At 44.4% G+C, this 22,863-nt stretch overlaps 1 protein-coding gene across 1 annotated transcript; it reads right to left on the bottom strand.

Annotated features, from left to right (window-relative positions):
- Positions 1-3,755: 3,755 nt before the first annotated feature.
- TMEM256 (transmembrane protein 256) lies at positions 3,756-20,984 on the bottom strand. The gene is made up of 4 exons (XM_063446084.1): positions 20,880-20,984; positions 14,996-15,033; positions 12,553-12,633; positions 3,756-4,091 (listed from the first exon to the last, which is right to left on the bottom strand). The coding sequence occupies exons 1-4, from the start codon at positions 20,959-20,961 to the stop codon at positions 3,948-3,950; spliced, it is 345 nt and encodes a 114-aa protein (XP_063302154.1). The 5' UTR covers positions 20,962-20,984; the 3' UTR covers positions 3,756-3,947.
- Between the last annotated feature and the right edge of the window lie 1,879 nt (positions 20,985-22,863).

The raw sequence follows: 22,863 nt of genomic DNA, 5'->3' as shown, positions 1-22,863 counted from the left end.
GCTGAGATAATGGAGCTATAGATTTTTCTTCTCACACAATTAACGCTCAGGCACAGAGGATCTTGGGAGGAAAAGCCCTGCATTTTTGTATAGGAGACCCCATGTAGGGGTCTGTGAATAAAAGCAGTGGGTGGCCAAAATAAAATAAGTTGACTCCGAAAGCGGTATGTCCTCCAGTTACTGGGGGAATGGGCTATAACCAGTGCTTCCGTTCCAGCTCCAGAGGATTGCAGCTCTGTTACAAGACTGAACCCTGCAGCTAACAAGGAACCTAAACCTACACTTCGCCTACATCTCAGGATCTAGCAGATATTTGGTCAAATGAGTTTTCAAAGATGGAGACTAGTGGGAAAGCATTGGGTGGTCCATGGTGCAAAGTTTATATGCCTTGGTCTTTTAGAATATAATTTGAAGAACTAATTAAAGAAAAACTATAGCATTAGGAATACAAACCTGTCCACCCTACATCAGATTTTGAAGGGATTAAAACATATTTTTTTCAATTTGTCAGACATGTCCCCACAATTATCCCTACAACTTTCCTCTTTCCACTGTCGAGGTGCTTGCAAGGTCTCCTACTCCCATAAGGCGTTGTGGGACCTAATGTGCATCACTCGCAATAAAATTAAAAAAATGTCAACATTTTAGACATCCACATTCAAGGAGTGAGTGTTTAACTCTGTTAGGTAGCAGGAAGACAGCCACTAAAGGTGGACGTAACCCTGCAATATAAACACTGCAGTTTGAAAAGTTTTTACATTGCAGGGTTAAACAGGCACTTCATACAGACCACTTCAATGAGTGCCTATAGTGTCCCTTTAATAATATATAGGAGGCAGTAGTTGGGTAGTCTGTAAGATTTTTTCAGCTCAGCCAACTAACCAAGATGTAGGTGTGATGGAATAACCCATCACTTGTGATAATCTACTTGTTTGTTTCTCCGTATCCCTTGTTCATTTCCCGAACAGAGATTTGTATCTCCATTTTTATACTCCCGAGACCCAGACCACCCCCTGGCTCATTAACCTCAAAGAATGTGTTTAACTCAAGTGCTCTCCCTGGGAGGCCACCATTTGTATAATCGAACACATGCGCTTTGGAATGGTGGCCATCTTGTCTGCCAAATGCAGGCAGCGGTACTTTGTCGTCGGACACTGTACCGCTGCCTGCTCCTCCAACAGACAATCCAGGAGAGCGCTTGTGGCGGACCTGGCATCAGTTCGGTTGCCCGAACCCATATTGAGGTCTTTCGAGCAGATCCGTAGCCCCCGATCGTGAACCAAACAGAACTTGTGTGGTCCCCGCCCCCGTTATTGACTTAGAAAACCGACCACCCTTGGCTGTTTACCGCAATTAAGGAGTACTTGAGTGCCTTCCCTGGGTGGCTGCCGTTTCTATACCGAACCCCGGTCAAGATGGTACTGCTGCCTGTATAATTTCCCGAACAACTACACAAACCACATTTGGGAGATATGATGTACCGACTGGGGAGAGCCAGGAGGAGCGTTCGTTGGTGTTCATGCAGGAACTCCCGAACCAAGACCGGCCATAGCCCTGAGTACTCTGGAACTATTTTAGGGCATCACCTCGTGGCCTGCCAGTAAACTCTTCTCCCAAATAGAGATCTCGTTCCACCGAACCAATCTGAGCATTGTTCGGATATGTTGTGCGGTCAGATACAGGCTATTCGGGGGATATAAGAATTGTTGGGTTCCTGTAATGTTTTATTATGTTTATTATGTTTAGTATTATATATTTTATGTATTTCATGTAACGGAGAGATAATTAAGTTATCTAAAATTCCCAGCCCAATTATCTCTCAGACCCAGAGCATCTTGGGAAGATTCCCTGTAAACTTGATCTGGAGACTCCATAAAAAAAAGCCATGTGTGGGCTAATAAACATAAGTTGACGCCCAGAACTAACCAGCGCTCCAGAGATATTCAATCTCAGCATTGCAGCTCCGCTATAGCGCTCTTCGGGGAAAAGACTCTGAACTACAAAGAACATTCGTTCCCCAAGAGCCAGGGAAAACATTCTGTTTTCTTGCATGATCCCCTAAAAGTTGATTGCCCGCTGCCTCATATCCTCTGGAACGGTTTTGGGCTACAACCTCGTGGCAGGCCAGTCAAAACTTTACCTCGTGGAGATTTCGCTACACCAAACGGCTCTGAGGGCTATTTAGACAACTTGAGCGCTCAGATCCCGGCTATAGGACATGTGGGGTTCCTGCGTAGAATTAATGGGGTTTCGGGTTGTTTTTGTGTAAAATTGTTTTCCTGTACCTGAAAGAATTACCAGGCTTAGGGCTCAATTATCTCCCAGACAACTGGGAGGAGTTTATTGTAGCGGAGGGCAGGTATTAAAGACCACAATCTCCGCTGGTTCCACGAGTACATCCACAGTCAGCGCTGAAGGGTAAGACAAATCCCCAAATCCTCCCAATAACCGGACGAAACACAGTCTGGGAGTCAACTAACTCGTTTTATTCACAGCTGGCATATTTATACAGTTCCCCATGCAAGGGGTTTCCAGACAGTAAATCCAGGGGATTTCTCCCATCATACATTGTAACTTTCCCAACAGGCTGTGCTGCACGAGAAGGATACACCCACTAAAATGGACGATTAAGTGGATTATCCCCTCGTGCAGCAGAACTGACAATCTATATTAAAATACGGTTTTCACATTTTATTCGGTAGATTTAAATGACCGAACGTTCGGCAGGTAGCTGGGGTCTGAGCGCACCTTTCGTGAGAATACCGCTCAGATCCCGGCGGAATTGACCGAACGCCGCACAAATATAACTTTACATAGAAGTTCCCCTCAATCTGTCGAACATATCCAGGGGAACGATTCTACCGAAAAACCGGGCTCCCGAATGGCTTGGAAGTGCAGCGGTGCTCGCATCATCGAGTAGCCGTTTTTGGTTCCAGGCACTCGACGACCAAGCACCGCTGCCAAATAGACGAATCCAAGATGGCCGACCGCCGCATGGTCGGTAGTCGAACGACGGCCACCCAGAATAGTCTATAATTACCGATTGCAACATTGTTGCAATCGGTTAACAATTGCCACACGACCCTAAGTGTGTGGTCTATCAGGGGAGCCCTTATTCGTTCGGCGAACGGCTTAAGTCACCGCTGTTCGTCGAACGAAGTCTTTGTATGCTGGTAGCTTACGGCTGCCAGCATGCGAATCGCCCTAACATAACACATACACAGCAAATATACATGGCACATAATACAGCCTCCAGACAACCTTCCCAGATTATAGTTCCACAGTGGCTAGGTTTGCCACATTTATGTTATGCTCTATGGAGAGTTTAAATACTGGATGTTTTGGCAAAATAAACCCGATCTACTCCCAACATTAAGTCTCGGCTAATTTATGGGGTAAAGCTATACTAGCTATAACCACTACTGCGGTTTAATAGAGCTATTTAACACTGGAAAAGGGAACCCGTGGTGGTGATACTCTGGTGGTCTGCCACAGTAGGTTTAGAGGACATTCAGACCGAGTGTTTGACCGGACACCCTTCTTCAAAGTCCAGCCTCCACTGTAACATTTAATATTAGATACCATCAGGTCCTTACAAACCTGTATAAATCATTTTCAAGTTTGTTACCTGAAAGAAATGCAGTTTGACTGGCAGATTTCAAACAAGTTTTACAATCTTTTTTTTTTTTTTTTTTAAATGCAAATTATTTATTTACATGAACATTAGGTTTATTGTGATTGTATAAAAAAACATAATCAATTCCTAATCATCATGATGAATGTAAGCAGTGATGTCAGCTTGTGGCGTTAACCCACTTTCTGTGCAGCGTCAGGTTTATCGCCTCTTCTGATTGTCAAATCTCACGCTGGCCCCTGCACGCTATGCAATCTGGGAAAAAACACTTCAGAGCCAAGCATAATCTTCTACCGACTCAGTCAAGATGCCTTCACAGAGCCATTGCTGCCCACCCCAAGATCAGGAGGGTGCCACCATACGGTGCTGCCTTGGTGAACGTGGAGTCCCCGGTCAGAGCGTGATAATAGAAGGTACCGGAGAAAAGGACCATTCCAGATGTCAAAAGAGAACCAGCCTAAAGAGACAAAAGTAAAGTGTCATTAACAAAGGACGGATTAGCTGCAAGGGTAGAGGCAGACTCCGAACTTCCTCCTGTCATAATGCAGTGGGAGGGGCAGACGCACAGCGCCCCCTGCCTGTCACCCAGCAGGTAAAGGAACAGACTCACAGCGCCCCCTGCCTGTCACCCAGCAGGTGAAGGAACAGACTCACAGCGCCCCCTGCCTGTCACCCAGCAGGTGAAGGAACAGACTCACAGCGCCCCCTGCCTGTCACCCAGCAGGTAAAGGAACAGACTCACAGCGCCCCCTGTCACTCTGCAGGTAAAGGAACAGACTCACAGCGCCCCCTGCCTGTCACCCAGCAGGTGAAGGAACAGACTCACAGCGCCCCCTGCCTGTCACCCAGCAGGTGAAGGAACAGACTCACAGCGACCCCTGCCTGTCACCCAGCAGGTGAAGGAACAGACTCACAGCGCCCCCTGCCTGTCACCCAGCAGGTGAAGGAACAGACTCACAGCGCCCCCTGCCTGTCACCCAGCAGGTGAAGGAACAGACTCACAGCGCCCCCTGCCTGTCACCCAGCAGGTGAAGGAACAGACTCACAGCGCCCCCTATCTGTCACTCTGCAGGTAAAGGAACAGACTCACAGCGCCCAGTCAACCAGCAGGTGAAGGAACAGACTCACAGCGCCCAGTCAACCAGCAGGTGAAGGAACAGACTCACAGCGCCCCCTGCCTGTCACCCAGCAGGTGAAGGAACAGACTCACAGCGCCCCCTATCTGTCACTCTGCAGGTAAAGGAACAGACTCACAGCGCCCCCTGTCTGTCACTCTGCAGGTAAGGGAACAGACCCAGAGTGCCCCCAGTCTGTCACTCTGCAGGTAAAGGAACAGACTCACAACACCCTCTGTCTGTCACTCTGCAGGTAAGGGAACAGACTCACAGCGCCCCCTGTCTGTCACTCTGCAGGTAAGGGAACAGACCCAGAGTGCCCCTGTGTCACTTTGCAGGTAGACAACTACTAGAAGAGGAGTTAACCCTAGCAGGCAATTATTGCACTAGATGATATTAATAAATACAAAAACAAAACAAGTAAAAAAGCAATATATACACAATGCTTAGGGCTGGCTGGTATGGTAGAAAGCGATAAGTGGTGCTATGCCAGGCTGTATAACACACAATGCTTAGGGCTGGCTGGTAGAAAGCGATGAGTGGTGCTATGCCAGGCTGTATAACACACAATGCTTAGGGCTGGCTGGTAGAAAGCGATGAGTGGTGCTATGCCAGGCTGTATAATACACAATGCTTAGGGCTGGCATGGTAGAAAGCGATGAGTGGTGCTATGCCAGGCTGTATAATACACAATGCTTAGGGCTGGCTGGTATGGTAGAAAGCGATGAGTGGTGCTATGCCAGGCTGTATAATACCCAATGCTTAGGGCTGGCTGGTAGAAAGCGATGAGTGGTGCTATGCCAGGCTGTATAATACACAATGCTTAGGGCTGGCTGGTAGAAAGCGATGAATCGTGCTATGCCAGGCTGAATAATACACAATGCTTAGGGCTGGCTGGTAGAAAGCGATAAGTGGTGCTATGCCAGGCTGTATAATACACAATGCTTAGGGCTGGCTGGTAGAAAGCGATGAGTGGCGCTATGCCAGGCTGTATAATACACAATGCTTAGGGCTGGCTGGTAGAAAGCGATGAGTGGCGCTATGCCAGGCTGTATAATACACAATGCTTAGGGCTGGCTGGTAGAAAGCGATGAGTGGCGCTATGCCAGGCTGTATAATACACAATGCTTAGGGCTGGCTGGTAGAAAGCGATGAGTGGCGCTATGCCAGGCTGTATAATACACAATGCTTAAGGCTGGCTGGTAGAAAGCGATGAGTGGTGCTATGCCAGGCTGTATAATACACAATGCTTAGGGCTGGCTGGTAGAAAGCGATGAGTGGTGCTATGCCAGGCTGTATAATACACAATGCTTAGGGCTGGCTGGTAGAAAGCGATGAGTGGTGCTATGCCAGGCTGTATAATACACAATGCTTAGGGCTGGCTGGTAGAAAGCGATGAGTGGTGCTATGCCAGGCTGTATAATACACAATGCTTAGGGCTGGCTGGTAGAAAGCGATGAGTGGTGCTATGCCAGGCTGTATAATGCACAATGCTTAGGGCTGGCTGGTAGAAAGCGATGAGTGGTGCTATGCCAGGCTGTATAACACACAATGCTTAGGGCTGGCTGGTAGAAAGCGATGAATCGTGCTATGCCAGGCTGTATAATACACAATGCTTAGGGCTGGCTGGTATAGTAGAAAGCGATGAGTGGTGCTATGCCAGGCTGTATAATACACAATGCTTAAGGCTGGCTGGTAGAAAGCGATGAGTGGTGCTATGCCAGGCTGTATAATACACAATGCTTAGGGCTGGCTGGTATGGTAGAAAGCGATGAGTGGTGCTATGCCAGGCTGTATAATACACAATGCTTAGGGCTGGCTGGTAGAAAGCGATGAGTGGCGCTATGCCAGGCTGTATAATACACAATGCTTAGGGCTGGCTGGCTGGTAGAAAGCGATGAATCGTGCTATGCCAGGCTGTATAATACACAATGCTTAGGGCTGGCTGGTAGAAAGCGATGAGTGGTGCTATGCCAGGCTGTATAATACACAATGCTTAGGGCTGGCTGGTATGGTATAAAGCGATGAGTGGCGCTATGCCAGGCTGTATAATACACAATGCTTAGGGCTGGCTGGTATGGTAGAAAGCGATGAGTGGTGCTATGCCAGGCTGTATAATACACAATGCTTAGGGCTGGCTGGTAGAAAGCGATGAGTGGTGCTATGCCAGGCTGTATAACACACAATGCTTAGGGCTGGCTGGTAGAAAGCGATGAGTGGTGCTATGCCAGGCTGTATAATACACAATGCTTAGGGCTGGCTGGTAGAAAGCGATGAGTGGCGCTATGCCAGGCTGTATAATACACAATGCTTAGGGCTGGCTGGTAGAAAGCGATGAGTGGTGCTATGCCAGGCTGTATAATACACAATGCTTAGGGCTGGCTGGTAGAAAGCGATGAGTGGTGCTATGCCAGGCTGTATAATACACAATGCTTAGGGCTGGCTGGTATGGTAGAAAGCAATGAATGGTGCTATGCCAGGCTGTATAATACACAATGCTTAGGGCTGGCTGGTATGGTAGAAAGCAATGAATGGTGCTATGCCAGGCTGTATAATACACAATGCTTAGAGGTTGGTACCAAAATGATGCTAACTGCAAGAGAATTAAAAGTCTGGGACTATTGTAATAGCTCAGAAAGGGCTGGACTTGGCTGGAAGAGCAGAGCCCGGGATAACAAAAATACAAACCGACATGTGTAACATGAATAGAACACACAGCACCCAGTCATGGATATGGAGATGTTAACTAGAAGGACAGCTTGCACGATTGCTTGTGTACAACAGAAATATGTGGCATAAGAGATAGGGACCCAGACAATCGCACAGTAAACGTAAATATTGCACAGACAGAAAGCCAAAAATGAATGGGCGTCCCCAGGGAATCTTTTATTGTTATACTGAATATGCAATCACATTACTCCCAATCCTGCATAACACTTATTATGCTTTATATCAGATAGACGGCGACACCTTAACATCCATACTTCATAAAACGACAAAATACAGCACACGCAACCTCGGCTTTCTGGGCTGGAAAGCAAGACTGACGCTGGGAAAGCTGTAATTTATAGTAAAAACCAAAGGAAAAAAGTTACCTGTGCTCTCTCCTTAATCCCTATGTATATTTAAACAAATGGAGGTTTTTTTAGTTACCTCCAAGGACCACTGGAGGGAATGCCCGCCTGCCAACGTCAAGGCAGACCCCCCTAAGCGGGTCCTAACACTGACCCTTCAGCCTGCTTCCTTGAGCTTCTGGCAAAGATCTCTAATGAGACAGAAAGGGGTGTTTTTTATATACACCCCTATATACTTATTAACCCTTAATAGGGAACACATGGGATGGGCGGCAGCATTGTAACCAGGCTGTGTGATACAAAAAGTGAATACAAATACAAAAAGTAAAGTCCTGCGCTCACTCCCATCACTACTGGGCGGCAGCAACGACCACAGTACACATCAGCTAATACATATAGTAAAAACCAAAGCACAAAGGTTACCTGCGCTCTCTCCTTAATCCCTATGTATAATTAGACAAATGGAGGTCATTTAGTTACTCCAATGGCCACTGGAGGGAATGCCGCCTGCCAACGTCAAGGCAGACCCCCCTAGGCGGGTCCTACACTAACCTTTCACCTTGCTTCCTTGAGCTTCTGGCAAAAATATCTCTAGTGAGACAGAAAGGGGTGTTTACCTGTTCACTTTTCACTTTGTATCACACAGCCTTGTTACAATGCTGCCGCCCATCCCATGTGTTCCCTATTAAGGGTTAATAAGTATATAGGGGTGTATATAAAAATACCCCTCTCTGTCTCATTAGAGATATATTTGCCAGAAGCTCAAGGAAGCAAGGTGAAGGGTCAGAGTAGGACCCGTCTAGGGTGAGTCTGCCTTGACGTTGGCAGGCGGGCATTCTCTCCAATGGCCATTGGAGTAACTAAATGACCTTAGTTTGTTTAAACATATATAGGGATTAAGGAGAGAGCGCAGGTAACTTTTTTCCTTTGGATTTTAGTATATATTGGGGCTGATGTGTACTGTGGTCGTTGCTGCTGCCCAGGGGTGATGGGAGTGAGCACAGGACTTTTATTTTTGTATTTCTAAAGCTGTCATTTAATTTACTCTCCAATGCAGAATTTGTCATTTGTTTTTTGTAAAAGACGTGCGTAAAATCTGTACCCTGACAGAATAAGCTCTGTAATACTGTAGCACGTTTAGTTTCTGTAGCTAACTTCGCTCTATGCCAACGCAGCAGCATGGGGTTACCAAGTAGCATGCAGACAACACGTTCAGACCCACTGCTTTCCTTCACACTGCCAGTGCTTACAGGCACTCCGGCATGGGAGTCTACAACTACTTGTTCATTTCAATTCACCTTCCCAAGCAGAGCATGATACAGAATGCACTAACAAGTACAGTGATTGAGAGAACAATGGGGCTGGTATCACACAGTTACAGTACAATCTGTGGGGGATATAGGAGTGTCATTGCCTGCAACAAATGGATTCTCTCACTCCTGAACCCTGTGGGCACTGATCAGCTCCCAAACCCTGTGGGTACTGATCAGCTCCCAAACCCTGTGGGCACTGATCAGCTCCCAAACCCTGTGGGCACTGATCAGCTCCCAAACCCTGTGGGCACTGATCAGCTCCCAAACCCTGTGGGCACTGATCAGCTCCCAAACCCTGTGGGCACTGATCAGCTCCCAAACCCTGTGGGCACTGATCAGCTCCCAAACCCTGTGGGCACTGATCAGCTCCCAAACCCAGTGGGTATTGATCCGCTCCCAAACCCTGTGGGCACTGATCAGCTCCCAAACCCTGTGGGCACTGATCAGCTCCCAAACCCTGTGGGCACTGATCAGCTCCCAAACCCTGTGGGCACTGATCAGCTCCCAAACCCTGTGGGCACTGATCAGCTCCCAAACCCTGTGGGCACTGATCAGCTCCCAAACTCTGTGGGCACTGATCAGCTCCCAAACCCTGTGGGTATTGATCAGCTCCCAAACCCTGTGGGCACTGATCAGCTCCCAAACCCTGTGGGCACTGATCAGCTCCCAAACCCTGTGGGCACTGATCAGCTCCCAAACCCTGTGGGCACTGATCAGCTCCCAAACCCTGTGGGCACTGATCAGCTCCCAAACCCTGTGGGCACTGATCAGCTCCCAAACCCTGTGGGCACTGATCAGCTCCCAAACCCTGTGGGCACTGATCAGCTCCCAAACCCTGTGGGCACTGATCAGCTCCCAAACCCTGTGGGCACTGATCAGCTCCCAAACCCTGTGGGCACTGATCAGCTCCCAAACCCTGTGGGCACTGATCAGCTCCCAAACCCTGTGGGCACTGATCAGCTCCCAAACCCTGTGGGCACTGATCAGCTCCCAAACCCTGTGGGCACTGATCAGCTCCCAAACCCTGTGGGCACTGATCAGCTCCCAAACCCTGTGGGCACTGATCAGCTCCCAAACCCTGTGGGCACTGATCAGCTCCCAAACCCTGTGGGCACTGATCAGCTCCCAAACCCTGTGGGCACTGATCAGCTCCCAAACCCTGTGGGCACTGATCAGCTCCCAAACCCTGTGGGCACTGATCAGCTCCCAAACCCTGTGGGCACTGATCAGCTCCGAAACCCTGTGGGCACTGATCAGCTCCCAAACCCTGTGGGCACTGATCAGCTCCCAAACCCTGTGGGCACTGATCAGCTCCCAAACCCTGTGGGCACTGATCAGCTCCCAAACCCTGTGGGCACTGATCAGCTCCCAAACCCTGTGGGCACTGATCAGCTCCCAAACCCTGTGGGCACTGATCAGCTCCCAAACCCTGTGGGCACTGATCAGCTCCCAAACCCTGTGGGCACTGATCAGCTCCCAAACCATGTGGGCACTGATCAGCTCCCAAACCATGTGGGCACTGATCAGCTCCCAAACCATGTGGGCACTGATCAGCTCCCAAACCCTGTGGGTACTGATCAGCTCCCAAACCCTGTGGGTACTGATCAGCTCCCAAACCCTGTGGGTACTGATCAGCTCCCAAACCCTGTGGGCACTGATCAGCTCCCAAACCCTGTGGGCACTGATCAGCTCCCAAACCCTGTGGGCACTGATCAGCTCCCAAACCCTGTGGGCACTGATCAGCTCCCAAACCCTGTGGGCACTGATCAGCTCCCAAACCCTGTGGGTACTGATCAGCTCCCAAACCCTGTGGGTACTGATCAGCTCCCAAACCCTGTGGGTACTGATCAGCTCCCAAACCCTGTGGGTACTGATCAGCTCCCAAACCCTGTGGGTACTGATCAGCTCCCAAACCCTGTGGGTACTGATCAGCTCCCAAACCCTGTGGGTACTGATCAGCTCCCAAACCCTGTGGGTACTGATCAGCTCCCAAACCCTGTGGGCACTGATCAGCTCCCAAACCCTGTGGGCACTGATCAGCTCCCAAACCCTGTGGGCACTGATCAGCTCCCAAACCCTGTGGGCACTGATCAGCTCCCAAACCCTGTGGGCACTGATCAGCTCCCAAACCCTGTGGGTACTGATCCGCTCCCAAACCCTGTGGGTACTGATCAGCTCCCAAACCCTGTGGGCACTGATCCGCTCCCAAACCCTGTGGGCACTGATCCGCTCCCAAACCCTGTGGGCACTGATCCGCTCCCAAACCCTGTGGGCACTGATCCGCTCCCAAACCCTCTGAGTACTGATCAGCTCCCAAACCCTGTGGATATCGGGTTGCATGCTGCTGTGTGAGGACCTCTGATTTCAGTGGAAGCAGCTGGGTTATTGCAATTGCCGCCATTAAATTGTCCAGACTCCCGAAAACGACCTGCCAGGAGGAGAGCTGCGGAGACAGTGCAATTCTCTCTCCCCAGATCCTCTCCTTTGCTGAAAGGGGCGAATTATGAGAATCAAAAATCAGCAGCTCCCAATAATCCCAGGCAGCATGGGAAAATGTATGTCACGGTGCTTCCCTAAATTTAAAAGAAGTCTAGCCTTAACTTAATCATAGTGTAAAAGCAAATAGAAAGCATGTATTTTAAAAAGATACTTGGAGGGTTTATTATAGAGAAAGGGGGTTCTAAACACTTTACCAATTTAAAGGACCACTCTAGGCACCCAGACCACTTCAGCTTAATGAAGTGGTCTGGGTGCCAGGTCCTTCTGGGGTTAACCCATTTTTTCATAAACATAGCAGTTTCAGAGAAACTGCTATGTTTATGAATGGGTTAAGCCTTCCCCCTATGTCCTCTAGTGGCTGTCTCATTGACAGCCGCTAGAGGCGCTTGCGTGCTTCTCACTGTGATTTTCACAGTGAGAGCACGCCAGCGTCCATAGGAAAGCATTATGAATGCTTTCCTATGTGACCGGCTGAATGCGCGCGCAGCTCTTGCCGCGCGTGCGCATTCAGCCGACGGGGAGGAGAAGAGGAGGATCGGAGGAGGAGATCTCTCCGCCCAGCGCTGGAAAAAGGTAAGATTTAACCCCTTTCCCCTTTCCAGAGCCGGGCGGGAGGGGGTCCCTGAGGGTGGGGGCACCCTCAGGGCACTCTAGTGCCAGGAAAACGAGTATGCTTTCCTGGCACTAGAGTGGTCCTTTAATGTTCTGCATCACTGACATTTACATTGAACAATTTACTAAACAAAATGTAACAAAAAAAAATCAGTGGGGTATTTGTTTAAATTTTTTTATCAAAATTATGGATAAACCATGAGACACTCACACCCCTGGATTATCTGTACCTAATTATCTAATAATTTCCAGAGTGCTGATTTCAATTAATATTGTCCTTGCATGGTTTAATAGAGTCCACGTACCAGCAGGGGGCGCCTGCAGTGAGGGACAGCCAGTAGAGCCAGGCTGTGCAGGAAGTGATATTGGTTCGCAGTAGCAAAAAGCTGTGGAAAGAGAAGAGAGATTAGTAAATTGGTGTAATCAGAGATAATCCCCCCAAATCATGAGCCCAAGCCGCCCGGGCACTTCCTTACAGAGGATTCACACTTAGGCATCCATTCCTGATTGTCCATTTACAATGCAGGTGCTCGCATGAATGGAAGCCTCGCAAACAATGCAGTGTTTACACAACACAGAGGTGGTGTGGGGGATTCGGAGGCCGCAAGGACCTCACCATGGCAAGGAAAGAGTCTCTCTAAACTCAGCGCGTTAACCTCTTAAGCACCAAGGCCTCTGTTTAACTATCTCGTTTCCCCAATACTGTGTGACCTACGGTGTGTGAGGAATGATATCTACGTTTCATGCCACTCACAGCCCGTTTGTACAGGCGTTACTTGCTCTGTGTAAAAGTTCTATGGGATCTCTGGAAGCCGGTTACTTAAAACATTAATATGATGCTGTATAAGTCGGTGATGACGTATGTGCACAGACCTCGTGTTTCTGGGGAGTTGGGGTCGCGTGTCCATTGCAATCCTTACTGGCTCCACCTCTCACTGGGTGGGAGGGCGTCATGGCTTAAATCACCCCTTACAGGAGTACAAGATATTACTTGGTACACGCTATCCTACCAAACAGCCTTTCTGTACGAGATATTACCCGGTACAAACAGCCTTTCTGTACGAGATATTACCCGGTACAAACAGCCTTTCTGTACGAGATATTACCTGGTACAAACAGCCTTTCTGTACGAGATATTACCTGGTACAAACAGCCTTTCTGTACGAGATATTACCTGGTACAAACAGCCTTTCTGTACGAGATATTACCTGGTACAAACAGCCTTTCTGTACGAGATATTACCTGGTACAAACAGCCTTTCTGTACGAGATATTACCTGGTACAAACAGCCTTTCTGTACGAGATATTACCTGGTACAAACAGCCTTTCTGTACGAGATATTACCTGGTACAAACAGCCTTTCTGTACGAGATATTACCCGGTACAAACAGCCTTTCTGTACGAGATATTACCTGGTACAAACAGCCTTTCTGTAAGCGATATTACCTGGTACAAACAGCCTTTCTGTACGAGCTATTACCTGGTACAAACAGCCTTTCTGTACGAGATATTACCTGGTACAAACAGCCTTTCTGTACGAGATATTACCTGGTACAAACAGCCTTTCTGTACGAGATATTACCTGGTACAAACAGCCTTTCTGTACGAGATATTACCTGGTACAAACAGCCTTTCTGTACGAGATATTACCTGGTACAAACAGCCTTTCTGTACGAGATATTACCCGGTACAAACAGCCTTTCTGTACGAGATATTACCTGGTACAAACAGCCTTTCTGTAAGAGATATTACCTGGTACAAACAGCCTTTCTGTACGAGCTATTACCTGGTACAAACAGCCTTTCTGTACGAGATATTACCTGGTACAAACAGCCTTTCTGTAAGAGATATTACCTGGTACAAACAGCCTTTCTGTACGAGATATTACCTGGTACAAACAGCCTTTCTGTACGAGATATTACCTGGTACAAACAGCCTTTCTGTACGAGATATTACCTGGTACAAACAGCCTTTCTGTACGAGATATTACCTGGTACAAACAGCCTTTGTGTACGAGATATTACCTGGTAATGTCAAGCACCCATCAATATTATGATGGGAAGAATGGGAGCGGAGGGACAAACAGAGGCCATGAACAGGGGCACAACTTACACCAGGTTTTACCGAAAGTGAGAACTGTGAGGAATTAAAGGGACTTTCAATATGAATCTCACAGAGATACTTTACATTGATTGGTATTAATCAGTAATTTACACGCATTCACTTCCAGCGCCCTGTCTGAATATAGATTGATTCGAATAATTAAAATACAAACACAATCTGGGTGATAGCGGATTATCTGAGTAACAAATAAATATCCTCTATAAAGAGATTATAATCTGAGTAATATATATTACAATCTGCATAACAATGACAATATAAATATCTACATCATAAATGTTTAGAAAGGGTAGTGTACCAAGAAGGGAGCTGGGATGGGTACAACACCCAGATAAAGGAAAATATCATATGGAAAATAAAAAACTAACAGGACATGAACACCATGGGATTTGCCGTTGGGCAATTTTATTTGGATATTTTTTTTTTTTCTTCACATATGATATTTTCCTTTATCTGGGTGTATAATGTTTCCTTTGCATTTGTACCCATCCCAGCTCCCTTCTTGGTACACTACCTTTTCTCCCCTTCTATCTGTGTACCAATATTATCTGGCTTACCTTATTTCTTCTGTTTTCTATCTAGATTATATTAATAAAAAAATCTGGGTATATAAAGCAATATAATCACCTCCTTCAGGTAGTCATCTGCATTACTCTGTCTGAGACCTGCAATAAAGAAAGACAGAAATTAGGACAATATATATATTTTTTTCTTCAAATACACATAATGGACACCTTCTCCCATGATGCTTGGAGGCTGGTCCCATGTAAATTGAGCAAGCGGGGGTTTACCTCCACCTTTGATAGGACTGGAAACTAGCAGCAGTCCATGTCAGAGAGGTAACTGTACATGATCCACTGAGGGGAACCTGAGATTCCTTTACTAGTTAAATGGACACTATAGTCACCAGAAGGACTGCAGTCTGTCCCTGCAGGTTAAGCATTGTACACAGAGAAAGCAGAGTTTACATTGCTGCCCATGGTCACCTCTAAGGGCTGTCACTCAGACAGCCTCTAAAATGGATTTCCCGTACAAGGTCCTGCAATCTTTGCAAGATTCAATACATCTCCACGAGAAGATGCTGATTGGCACAGCGATTTGCCAATAGGGAAGATTGAGGATCTCAGCCAAGAAAGCAAGATGGACACTGGCACACCGATGGACTAAAGGTAAATAAATGTCTTTACTCCATTAACCACTTAAGGAACGCATACGTACAAAAAGCGGTCCATAGGACCGCGGACGTACCTAGTATGTCCACAGCAAATATCAGCCATCCTTATACTTACCCGATTTTCTACAGTGCCCTGCCAATGATCAGTATTGCTTCCGGTTTGGGTGTGGGACTGACTGACAGCCCAGACAGTCACCCCTCTGCAAATTAGGCCCCCGCGGGCCATGTGATCGTTCTGAAAGACGCAATAGGCATCTGTAAAAGATCACCTGGTACCCTGACTGGGTACCTCCGCCAAGGGCCGCTTCCTAGCTGGTACAGTGGGTAAAACCTCAGCATTCTTGCCCTCAAGTCGCCGTGGCTTGACTGGGGTCCTGGAACCACCACCTCCTTCCTGGAGCCGAATAGGGAATTCGCTCTGACACCCCCAGGCACTGGACGACACTCAGTCCTGAGAGCTCTGGAACCGAATAAGGAATTAGCTCTAGTCCTTACAAGGACTTTCACCGTTGAGTCTCCTGCAAGCTGGAACAGTAGACACAGGAGTAAATCTTCTTTTTTCCTCCAATAACAGGACGACACACAGTTTGGAGTATAAGCTGGAAAATATAAGTTTAATGGAGGCACGCTGCCTTTTATACAAGTGTCTGAGTGTATTGTACGTGTTTATTGGTTGTTTTACAAAACCCTGGGTGGGGGGGTACTAATGTGTAAGAATGTGTATATAAGAACAATAAACACACAGCTCTGCCTGATTCTGCTTGAACCTCAAAACGAAGTGTCGTCTCATTATTGGGGGAATTGGATTGTATGCTGTTTCAGACCGATTGCCAGGAGTGTAAACCTTTCGTATGTTTTTTCCTATTCGTCTGTTTACAGCATTCGTATGGTTGAAAGCATTCGTATGCTTCTTCGGTTCGGTGGATTGGTGTCTACAGTAGCTGCCTGTATATCTGGAAGGGAATATCTCCTTGTGAAGGATTGTCCATGTACTTGCCTGTGGGCCCTCAGTTAAACCCTCTCCCTGCTGTTTTAATACCTGTACCTGCTCGGTTTAAAATGTATAAAAGAAATGTCTGTGTGTTATGTGTAAAAGGTGACTTTATGTATTTTATGGTGTTTTATGTCTTTTTGCAACCATGTGCTCAATGGAGTCTGCCTCTAGCCCTGGATAATTGGATTACTTTCCCCATTGTCTCCAGGATAGAGGCCTCTGTAAAACCTGTTTAAACCAGATTGCCATGCTGCCAGCCAGGGACCAAAATATACTTTTACTAACTTTTGAACCCCGGGTCTGATTCATGCCATTTTTTAATATGTTGTTCCCCTGAATGGATTGATTGTGAATATGTAATTTTTATGTGAATGTGATGTATGGTTTTAGAGTTATGAATGTTAGGTAAAAAGTATGTTTTAAACTGTACGTATAATTGGGTTACCTCTCAAGCTAAGGGGAGGAGATGTGTGGGATGTAACCATTGTTTGATTGGGTAATTCATAATTGTTTGTGGGCGTCTCTCTTGCAGGAGAGAATTGCATAAAAGCAGAGTGTGTGTCATTAAAAGTCAGTCTTGTTCCAGCATTAAGCCTTGGCTCATGTGTGGATTATTTGGCGATACCAGCAAGTTATTACTCTGTGGATTACTTGGTGATTTTATTTTATGGGAAGAAGGGAATGCTTGACGGAGTAACGGATTGTACCGTCACACTCCTAAACGGCTGTTAACCCCTTTTATGCCTGGGGGTGCCGTTACAATTATTATATATTATTGATATTGTCATTCTATAGCAGGTGATATCTGACCCATTATAATTATTAATTATATATTAATTGATATCATTCTATAGCAGGTGAATACCATAGAGAATAAACAAAAAAAGAAAAAAATGCCATTCTACCTGTGTATGATTTACTGAGAAGATTATAGGCTTAAAAAGTAACTTTTAATAAATAAATATAAAATAAAAATATGTTAAAGAAAAATCATATGAACAGCAGGAGTGAGTGGAGACTATACAGTGAGTAAAACTGTGACTACTTATACAAGCTGTAAAAGTGTAAACATAATAACACTAATGCTGAAGCAATACTGTTTTGCTATAATATAACATCAGTGTATTCCCAAGTAATAGAAGTGATACTATATTAAATATCACTAATTGCTGTAACAAGAGGGGGGAGATAAGACGACTGCTAAACCAGTGCTGTCAATAGTTAAAAGATTTATGGATAAGTAAATCCCTACATGATAGTACAACTAACGACATGGGTTAGCTCCACATACAATAATTGATAATGTTCTATGGTGCTTAACCTCAGAAAGATCCAAGATAATGGTTCAGCTAAGACAGATTTCTGACAGACGGCGATTAGCCAGTTAAATGTCACAAAAGCTGCCTAGATCATAGCAGCGTATTGATAATAAATAAAGGTTGCTGTCAAGCAGTAAAGTGTAAAATAAGGGGTTGCTGACCTGGCTCCGTTTTTTCTCCAAGATACCTAGCAGTATATTCTAGTGTAACAACGAGTTATCTGAGTTATCTTATGCTTTACCACAGTGGAGAACAAAGTAGTAGCTCAGCTGTGAAGGACTGCTGACAGGCAGCAGTTAACCGGTTAAAAGTCACACAAGTTGCCTAAGTGCTAGCTGCATCTAAATAATAGGTCAAAGTGTAAAGAGAGGGTTTGCAAACAGTTTTAAACAGGTTGCCTAGGTAGTAGAAAATGTACAGACAGTGACAGAGGAAGGCGTATAGAATAAAGATTCCTGAGTCTTGTGCCTTCGAGGGCACCCCTTAATAAAATACCTGGTCTTATCAATCTCCCCCCATAAACATAATAAAGGAAAAAGAAAGAGAAATAAAGTATGTACAGAGCACATAAATTAGTGTTAAGAGTCTCCAATATGCACTCCTGAGATGCTGGACATGAATGAACTTGATGTCGGTAATTTAGCAATTGATAAGCAGAGAGTTAGGTGCCGACACCAATAATGTGTCAGTATGTGTCCAGAGCCCCTGACGTGCACGTTTCGTCAGTGAAGCTCATCAGAGGTTGTCGTTAGTTGTACTATCATGTAGGGATTTACTTATCCATAAATCTTTTAACTATTGACAGCACTGGTTTAGCAGTCGTCTTATCTCCCCCCTCTTGTTACAGCTATTAGTGATATATAATATAGTATCACTTCTATTACTTGGGAATACACCGATGTTATATTATAGCAAAACAGTATTGCTTCAGTATTCGTGTTATTATGTATACACTTTTACAGCTTGTATAAGTAGTCAGAGTTTTACTCGCTGTATAGTCTCCACTCACTCCTGTTGTTCATATGATTTTTCTTTAACATATTTTTATTTTAGATTTATTTATTAAAAGTTACTTTTTAACCCCTTAAGGACACATGACATGTGTGACATGTCATGATTCCCTTTTATTCCCGAAGTTTGGTCCTTAAGGGGTTAAGCCTATAATCTTCTCAGTAAATCATACACAGGTAGAATGGCATTTTTTTCTTTTTTTGTTTATTCTCTATGATATTCACTATTTAGGGGTTCCCCCCTTTTTGTGCCCTCTACCTCGTGATATCTAAATTTTGGCCCTAGGTTATTTCTTTTCATTTTCTTCGTATTCTATAGCAGGTGAGATCTTACCCATTATAATATATAATATATATTATCATTCTATAGCAGGTAATATCTGACCAAATACAATGTTACATATTTATTATTATACAACAGGCGATATCTGACCCATTATAATATTATTATATATTTATTATTATTATTATTCTATAGCAGGTGATATCTGACCCATTATATTATTATTCTACAGCAGGTTATATCGGACCCATTTCGTTATATATTATTATTATATTATTTATTATATTATTATAATTATTATTATATTATTATTACAGTATGGCAGGTGATATCTGACCCATTATTATAATTATTATTATATTATGTATTTATTATATTAGTACAGGATGGCAGGTGATATCTGACCCATTATATTATTATTATATTATAATTATTATTATTATATTTATTATATTATTATTACAGTATGGCAGGTGATATCTGACCCATTATATTATTATTATATTATTTATGATATTATATTATTTATTATATTATAATAACAGTATGGCAGGTGATATCTGACCCATTATATTATTATAATTATTACAGTATGGCAGGTGATATCTGACCCATTATATTATTATTATATTATTTTATTATTATATTAAATATTATATTAGATTTTATTATATTAATTATTCTATTATTGCAGTATGGCAGGTGATATCTGACCCATTATATTATTATTATATTATTTATTATATATTATTATTATATTTATTTATTATATTATATATTATTTATTATATTATTATTACAGTATGGCAGGTGATATCTGACCCATTATTATATTATTATTATTATTAAAGTATGGCAGGTGATATCTGACCCATTATATTATTATTATTATTATTACAGTATGGCAGGTGATATCTGACCCATTATATTATTATTATTGTATTATTATATTTTATTATTATATTATTATTATTAATTATTATATTAAATATTATATTATTATTATATTAATTATTCTATTATTATTGCAGTATGGCAGGTGATATCTGACCCATTATATTATTATAATTATTACAGTATGGCAGGTGATATCTGACCCATTATATTATTAATATATTATTTTATTATTATATATTATTATATTAAATATTATATTATTATTTTATTATTATATTAATTATTCTATTATTATTGCAGTATGGCAGGTGATATCTGACCCATTATATTATTATATTATTTATTATTATTATTATATTATATTTATTATTATATTATTTATAATATTATTATTATATTAATTCTATTATTATTGCAGTATGGCAGGTGATATCTGACCCATTATATTATTATTGTATTATTATATTATATTATGTATTTATATTATATATTAGATTATTATTATATTAGATCATTATATTAGATATTAGATTATTATATTAGATTATTATTATTTATTATTATATTATTATTGCAGTATGGCAGGTGATATCCGACCCAATATATTATTATATTATTTATTATATTATTATTATTATATTATTTATTTTATTATTATTATTTATTATATTATATTATTTATTATTATTTTATTATTATTATTTATTTTATTATTATTTTATTATTATTAATTATTATTGCAGTATGGCAGGTGATAATATCTCTGTACAGTCAGTGTGATGGTATCCGTTTCCCTCCCCCCACACGGTGTTACCCCGGGGGCCAGCTGCTCACCGTGTGCTCCATAGGCCGCGGCCCCTACGGCCAGAGCCCCCGAGATCCCTCCGACCCTCCCCCACAGCCTTCTTCCCGCCATCTTTCCGGCTCCCAGCGACCAATCACTGAGCGAAACGTCACCGCGCGACAACACGTGACATCAGAACGTAACGCTCGGAGCGGATTGCGGAAATGCGGCCTCCTGTCCCTGACCGGGGGCGGGGCTCTGCTGTTTAGAACTCTAAGCCAGTCACAGCATCGCGTGACCGCCGTCATAGCTAGCTACGTCACCAGTAGCCCGATCGGGGACAGGGGGCGGAGAATGAGGGAACCAGGGGCAACGCTTGCGCTCTAATGTAACCATGACAACGTGTAAGGCGTTTCCTGAGTGATGTCACGGCCGCCATTTTTATTGAGGGCAAGGCCTCCCTAAGTACACGGCAGTATTGTAAAACTCCCAGGTTATATCTGCCATGGCCCCGTGTTCTCTGTGTCCCCTGTGTTTGTTCTCTGTGTCCCCTGTGTTTGTTCTCTGTGTCCCCTGTGTTTGTTCCCTGTGTTTGTTCCCTGTGTTTGTTCTCTGTGTCCCCTGTGTTTGTTCCCTGTGTTTGTTCTCTGTGTCCCCTGTGTTTGTTCCCTGTGTCCCCTGTGTTTGTTCCCTGTGTTTGTTCTCTGTGTCCCCTGTGTTTGTTCCCTGTGTTTGTTCTCTGTGTCCCCTGTGTTTGTTCCCTGTGTCCCCTGTGTTTGTTCCCTGTGTTTGTTCTCTGTGTCCCCTGTGTTTGTTCCCTGTGTTTGTTCTCTGTGTCCCCTGTGTTTGTTCCCTGTGTTTGTTCTCTGTGTCCTCTGTGTTTATTCTCTGTGTTTATTCTCTGTGTTTGTTCTCTGTGTTCCCTGTGTTTGTTCCCTGTGTTCCATGTGTTCCCTATGTTAGTTCCCTGTGTTTGTTCTCTGTGTTCCCTGTGTTTGTTCTCTGTGTTCCCCTGTGTTTGTTCCCTGTGTTCCCTATGTTAGTACCCTGTGTTTGTTCTCTGTGTTCCCTATGTTAGTACCCTGTGTTTGTTCCCTGTGTTCCCCTGTGTTTGTTCCCTGTGTTCCATGTGTTCCCTATGTTAGTTCCCTGTGTTTGTTCTCTGTGTTCCCTGTATTTGTTCTCTGTGTTCCCCTGTGTTTGTTCCCTGTGTTCCCTATGTTAGTACCCTGTGTTTGTTCTCTGTGTTCCCTGTGTTTGTTCTCTGTGTTCCCTATGTTCCCTATGTTAGTACCCTGTGTTTGTTCCCTGTGTCCCCTCTGTTTGTTCCCTGTGTTCCATGTGTTCCCTATGTTAGTTCCCTGTGTTTGTTCTCTGTGTTCCCTGTGTTTGTTCCCTGTGTTCCATGTGTTCAATATGTTAGTTCCCTGTGTTTATTCTCTGTGTTCCCCTGTGTTTGTTCCCTGTGTCCCCTCTGTTTGTTCCCTGTGTTCCATGTGTTCCCTGTGTGTGTTCCCTGTGTTTGTTCCCTGTGTTCCCTATGTTAGTACCCTGTGTTTATTCTCTGTGTTCCCCTGTGTTTGTTCCCTGTGTTCCCTATGTTAGTTCCCTGTGTTTGTTCCCTGTGTTCCCTGTGTTTGTTCCCTGTGTTCCCTATGTTAGTACCCTGTGTTTATTCTCTGTGTCCCCTCTGTTTGTTCCCTGTGTTCCATGTGTTCCCTATGTTAGTTCCCCTGTGTTTGTTCCCTGTGTCCCCTCTGTTTGTTCCATGTGTTCCCTATGTTAGTTCCCTGTGTTTGTTCTCTGTGTTCCCCTGTGTTTGTTCCCTGTGTCCCCTCTGTTTTTTCCCTGTGTCCCCTGTGTTTTTCCGTGTGTCCCCTGTGTTTTTCCCTGTGTCCCCTGTGTTTGTTCCCCTATGTTTGTTCCTTGTGTTTGTTCCCTGTGCTCCCCTTTGTTCCCTGTTTTTTTCTCTGTGTTTGTTCCCTGTGTCCCCTGTGTTTGTTCTCTGTGTTTGTTCCCAATGTTTGTTCCCTG

This window comes from Pelobates fuscus, chromosome 3 (assembly GCF_036172605.1).
Source record: "Pelobates fuscus isolate aPelFus1 chromosome 3, aPelFus1.pri, whole genome shotgun sequence".
Lineage (NCBI taxonomy): Eukaryota > Metazoa > Chordata > Amphibia > Anura > Pelobatidae > Pelobates > Pelobates fuscus.
The sequence above is the reverse complement of the archived record's forward strand: the minus strand, read 5'-3'. Positions and strand labels throughout refer to the sequence as shown.

Coding starts and splice junctions, on each gene's coding strand:
- TMEM256 (XM_063446084.1), bottom strand. CDS start 20,961: ATGGCGGGAAGAAGGCTGTGGGGGAGGGTCGGAGGGATCTCGGGGGCT. Junction 15,034..20,879: donor CGCGGCCTATGGAGCACACG/GTGAGCAGCTGG, acceptor TCTTTATTGCAG/GTCTCAGACAGAGTAATGCA. Junction 4,092..12,552: donor ACTGCAGGCGCCCCCTGCTG/GTACGTGGACTC, acceptor TTGTCTCTTTAG/GCTGGTTCTCTTTTGACATC.